This window comes from Festucalex cinctus, chromosome 19 (assembly GCF_051991245.1).
Source record: "Festucalex cinctus isolate MCC-2025b chromosome 19, RoL_Fcin_1.0, whole genome shotgun sequence".
NCBI lineage: Eukaryota > Metazoa > Chordata > Actinopteri > Syngnathiformes > Syngnathidae > Festucalex > Festucalex cinctus.
In genome coordinates, this window is record NC_135429.1 from 20,575,166 (window position 1) to 20,581,165 (window position 6,000).

At 43.8% G+C, this 6,000-nt stretch overlaps 1 protein-coding gene across 2 annotated transcripts in view; it reads left to right on the top strand.

The window, feature by feature from the left end:
- Positions 1–5,684, top strand: part of top2b (DNA topoisomerase II beta) — a 724,731-nt gene extending 719,047 nt beyond the window's left edge. For both annotated transcript variants that reach the window (XM_077506321.1, XM_077506322.1), the window contains one exon: positions 5,056–5,684. In XM_077506321.1, the coding sequence (XP_077362447.1) occupies positions 5,056–5,196 (141 nt within the window). In that variant the 3' untranslated portion in view covers positions 5,197–5,684. The remainder of the gene's footprint in view (positions 1–5,055) is intronic.
- The last annotated feature ends 316 nt before the right edge of the window (positions 5,685–6,000 follow it).

Consider the following 6,000-nt stretch of genomic DNA (forward strand, 5'->3'; position numbering starts at 1 on the left):
GTGAAAATGCGTGCGATTCCCTCCCCGAGTGGTTGAAGTAGCGAATTAGCTACTGGGTGTTAGCCTACATGCTAAGCTGAACACACCACACTGTATCCTGGAAGGCTAGCGGGGATTCAATGCATTTAATACACAACATAATTCAATGTGCTTATATCATGGCGAAAAGTTCGGTAGAGTCTCTTCTCTTTTAACTTACATTCGAAGCATGTGTCTCTCCGTTGCGTCCGTGGCTGCGTGTGTGACCGGCTATTTTGGATGACCAAATATGGCTTTCAGTACTGATTGGTTCTGGCTCTTGCGTGGCTCCCCAATCAGATGCTGCTATGGGGGGTAACAGTGCTGGAGTAAGACTCCACAACAGACAGAGACGCGCTCGGCTGCATTCGAAGTAAAATTACAGTTTTAAATGGATCGCTTATATCGTCCATCAGATCAATAAAGGCAGATGCTGATATTTTCCAATATGTCAGATATTCTCCCCAATTATCGGCCCGGCCGATTATCGGTCTCTCTCTAATTTCAGACAAAACTTCGAATGTAAGCCAACACGTCGAAATGGGAAGTCAAGCTGGCGGTCAGGTCTCCGCCCAGGCCGACTTCAAAGTAAAAGCCCACATATCCCACAGCCCACATACTGCATTGGCATTGATGTATTGTTTGGTGAAGCTGTATTTTTTAAGTTCAGCCTAATTTATGCCTCCACGTTTGCTCTTGCATTGATGACCGGCGTAGATCACATGATCTACGCGAGCCATGAATTTTAAGTGCCGCGTAGCTCGTGCGGTGCACAGGTCGCCAATCCTTGCACGCCGTAGATGGCGGGGCGTAGCTCGCTTCTGATTGGTCCGTTCGATGGCGTATTTGGCTTTTTTTCTTTTTTTCTCTCTCCCCGCCCCCCGCTCAGATAGTTTCCGTGAAGGCAACTGGCAGTGCAAATCGACTTCCTGCTCGGAGACCATGGCTGTGCATGTGGATATGTGCCTGGGACGAGAGGCGGAAAACAACTTAAAAAAAAACAAAAAAAAAACTGTGTTCGCTAAGAGCGTGGCTGTTGTGTTTTGGCGAGTTTACGGCCGACACCGGTGCAAATTGGCAATAATTAATTGCCACGGTGATGAACTTACTCTCCCTCCGGCTTTGTTTCGTGTTTCTGAATTAAATTGAACTTCCTGAATTCGCCATAAAATGCAGAGGAATCGCCACACTGAGAGGCAAATGGGTCTTTTCATAGTCTTTTCTTTGACCCGGCCGGGGATTGAACCCATGACCTCCCAGTCTGAGGTCGCACTTAAGCCTGGTTCACACGGCAGGAGAATTGGCCCGATTTCAGCCCCGAATTTCCCCTCCCGACAATCATAAGGATGCGCCGAGACGCAAGCGATAATCTTCACAGATAATCCTGCCGTGTGTATTGCCACCACACACGGCGCCTCCCGATATCGGCGCTCGGAAGGAACCCCGACTTGAGATCGGGCATATCCAACATGTTGGATTTTTTTGGCCCGATTTCGCTCCGCGCAGCAGATTGACAGTGACGTGCAGCCAATCAGAAAGAGAGCCAGCGAGGAAGCCGGTGGGGAATCCAAAATCAAAACAGTCATGACGCAGCAGAAAGTCCGTGCTCGCGCTATTACACTCTTTTTATTTTATATTTGTTAAATTAATTATTTATTTTTTATACACGCACACATTCTCCACAAATAAATGTGGTCTCCGGGTGGGACGCCAGCCCGCGCCGCCAAGCACCGAGCCGAGGGCAAGCGATGTCTCGCCAGTGCCAATTTACGCTCCTTTAAACAACACATTTTCTTTTTATGCCGCTTTTTCGGCTGAAAACCAGGATCCACTCATGTTGACGACTCGGAAGCCACGTTTAATCTGGAGAGGTTTTGCGAGACTTCTCGTCACATTCTTGAATGAACTCGGCTCGTGTGGAGTGTTTTGATTGTGCAGTGTGGCAACACACTGCAGTGTGCAGTGTGTTATTGTATGGTCAACAGTTCTGATCGTTTTCTATATACGTCGCATGTACGTTTTTTTTTATGTGCGTATGTGCGTATTTGTGTGGGTGCGTGTGTGCGTAAGTGGGTGTGTGTGTGTGGGGGGGGGGGGGGTACGTGTGTGTAAATTAGTGTAAATTTGTACTCATGAGTTCACCTAAAACCTAATAAAAATCCCATTACCTTTCATCTTAACCGGATCCTTCAGAGTCTCGCCAGAAGTGAAGTTCCGAAGGTCAGGAGACCAAAGGAATGGTCAAAGGAAAGAACTAGTCAAAGTGAAATCCAGCACCAAGTAAACACCACCTTTCACTCTGATGGTTACAAAACCAAATTCTTACGCCAACCCCAGAAACCTCTAAATTCCAGACAGATTATGGCGATCTCAAGAGACCAGAGAAAAAACTAAAGAAAGGAAGGAGGGAAGGATAGATGAAGCAAAGTGAGATCCACAGACATCAGCATCTACTGATTCAGCGAGCAGTGGCAGGGAGAAGCAAATTCGGTTTGAATTTCATTGGATGCTGGTGTGATGAATCTGGCATGAATAAGAACCGCCATCAAAGAGGGAAGCCATCGACCGCGGCCCAGCAAAGCGAGCATGGCCACCCCAGGATCCCCCAAGCCGTGGCAGCACCAAGGCACAACCCCTCACGCCCCCCGGGCAGCCACCGGCCGGACAGCCAACCCAGATACCCGGAGTGCCCCTGACCCAGTCCGCGCCCCAAGCCTAACGCAGCAGAACAAGGCCCAGCAGCCCTCCACGGCGCCCCACCAGCCCACAGCCCTCCACGCCACACCCACACCCGCCACCCACCACAACCCAGCTCCCGGCCACCAACCCCCCGGACACTCACTGAACCCCAGCAACCCCCCAGCAACCCACACCACCACCCACCCCCAAACAAGCCACCAACCCGCCCCCGGGAACCGGCGCCGTGGGTGGCCGGGTAGCAGTGCAGAGAGGGAAACCACGCCCACCCCACTCCAGCCGCATGGAAGGGCGGAACAGCGGGAAGGGAAGTAGAAGAGGGAGCACCGGGGGAGGGGTGGTACTCCAGAACACCAAGCCCGGCAAGAAGGGGCTACGGTTGTCACACCAGTGTTCCTTGTGAAACCTGCCGACTGGCGAACTCTACCTTTACACCGTGAATGTAACCCCACTCAGTGTATATAAGTGTGTGCGTGCGGTACACGTACGTCATGGTTACGTTTCACGTGGCGACTACTCGCCACAACTGTGCGCATGTGCGGCCAAACATACTCTGGCCCACCTCCCCCAATCGTGCCAAACTGGGGATCCGAACCGTACTCAGGCGCAAATTGATTGCGCTCACACTACCTATAGATTACAGACTTTAGCAGAAAGTGTGCTCGGGCACAGTACAATGGCCCTAGTGTGAGCGCGCTCTGAGTGCGGACACTCTCCCACTCCACCACTGAGCTGGTTAGGTCTTTCAAAATCTTGGACGATGGCCTTGCCTGCTATTGACTTTCCATTGATATTTTAACAGTTCCTGAAAATTTCAGGTTCATATCTTTTTCCTAAGGTACTGGTTGCTATGGACATTTGACAGACGCCAGTACCAAAACTTTAAACCCCTTTTTCTCAAAACGAGGGATTTTTACCTTCCAACATTAAAATTGCTGTAACTTTGTACATTTTTTAGGTACGTCCTTGTATTATATATCATTTTAAAGGGAAATTAGGTGCAGAAATAGGTGCTTACACACACACACACACCCCCACATACACACACACACACACACCCCCACACACACACACCCACACACCCACACACACACACAGCCCTATTCCATCAATCCTGACCATGACAACAACTTCTTTTGGGCCAACTTTTGGTCATGTGGCAAAGACATAAGTCAGCTCAAGCAAAAATAATAATTAGCTCTTTAGCGCCACCTGGTGTATTATGGCTTTTATGACTCTCAACTCACATTTTATATTTTCCACCTTTAGTTGAGGTCGTACTGAAAGGATAAAGTGGAAAAACATGGGAAATGCACTATAACACATCAACTGTACAGTACATCAAAAATTACGAATTATAATAGACTTAGAGACTTAGACTTAGACTTGACTTTATTGATCCCTTTGGGTTGGCTCCCTCTGGGAAATTTATGGGTGTCTATGCGTAAAAAAAAATGGCACAATCACAAGAGTTTAATTTAAATATCTATCTCCCATTTACACTAACTTAGAAACTTCATAATGGTGCCATTTTGAACTTCACCAAATTTTGAACTTCCACAAATTCATGTCATCTCCCCAGTATTTTTTTCCCAATGCTTTTTCTTTGATGAAAAACAGAAAAGCCAGAAAATGGGCATATCTGGTTACTATGCAGTAAATTCATCATTTTACAATGCACATCCGATTGAACTTAACAAAATAAATTCTGCAAATGCATATATTTGTGGGGATGTGTTGTATTTTACAGTTTTAAAAAAATGTGCAGAATTTCACAAGTTACTTGTTGAAAATTAGGCAGCTAATATGAAAAGAAAAATGCTGTCACCATTGTCTTACAAATGCAATTATGCCATGTTGTAGTGACAGAAAAATGACCAACACAAATCAGTCATACTTTGCTTTGTTTTTTACAGTACAGTACATATTTTATTTTTTAACTTTTTTTTTTATATTGAATTGCTATGAAATTACTGTATCAATGACTAAAAAAATAAAACCATATTTAAATTAGGGGAAAAAATACATTTCATTGTAAATATAGATATAAATTGTGATATAAAATTTGCAATTGATGTGCGATTAATCATCAGTTAATTATTGAAGTCATGCGATTAATTACGATTAAAAATTTTAAATGACTGACACCTCTAATATATGTATATATATATATATATATATATATATATATATATACACACACACACACACCCCCACACACACACACACACACACACAAAGACAACGTGACGATTTTATTTTAGCCAAATTTAAGTTTTCATAATCAAAATGAATGCATCACTTATTTCCATGTTTTTTCTTTTCTGTGATTGGGAACAGAAATCTCACAATCCTCCATCCAATGATGAGAACGACAGCAACAGTCAGGGTGCCACCAACACCCCATTCCGACCAGGCCGCACCAAGAAAGAAGTGAAGTACTTTGCAGAGTCTGACAATGATCAAGACATGTCTGACTAAATCCACTTTTAACAATGCCCATTCCCCTTTTATGAATTTCCCTTACTTCCTACAGACTTTGTACATCTCCCCTTAAATTTTATTTTGTTAGAGTATTGTTTTACATTTTTTTTTATGTGTCGTTTGAAAATGTTTCCAGATTTCTTTTTTAAGTCGATTGAAATGTTCTGTATTTGTCTAAGGCAGCTTTTAGAAGTTTAGAAATGCTTTTAATTGTTAATGGATAATGTACCTTTTTGAACAAGAAAGCGTAAACAATGAAATATTTGCTAGTTTTGCATTATTTAAGACTGGACAATTCTGTTCTGTATGGAGCACCATTTACTCACTCAAAACATGTTTCACATAAATCTGTATTACATCTGCAAGCTTATTACCAGCAAGTAGTTCAAGATACCTTGTGTCTTTCCTGTAACAAAAAGATTATCAACATTTGACGTTTGAACAAAACATATTGGTTAATAAAATATAAAAACATGTTTCAACCACTTTCAATAATGATTTTCAGCCTGACAAAAATGTAATCATATTTCAAAAGTGGGTGATGCAATTAATAAACTATGAAGAGCTTTTGGCCTGTTTGCTCACAGCAAATCTTAATTCTTATGCTTATCAATGTAACACAATGTAAACAATTTAAAATGAGTCATAATCCATTGCACAAGCAAGATCCCAAAAATGTGTTTACCAGAGGTGGGAGTAAGTCATTGTTTTGCAAGTCACAAGTAAGTCTCAAGCCTTGCCCTAAAGTCCCGGGTCAAGTTCCAATTCAAGACTGACAAGTTGGAACTTGTCAGTCCCGAG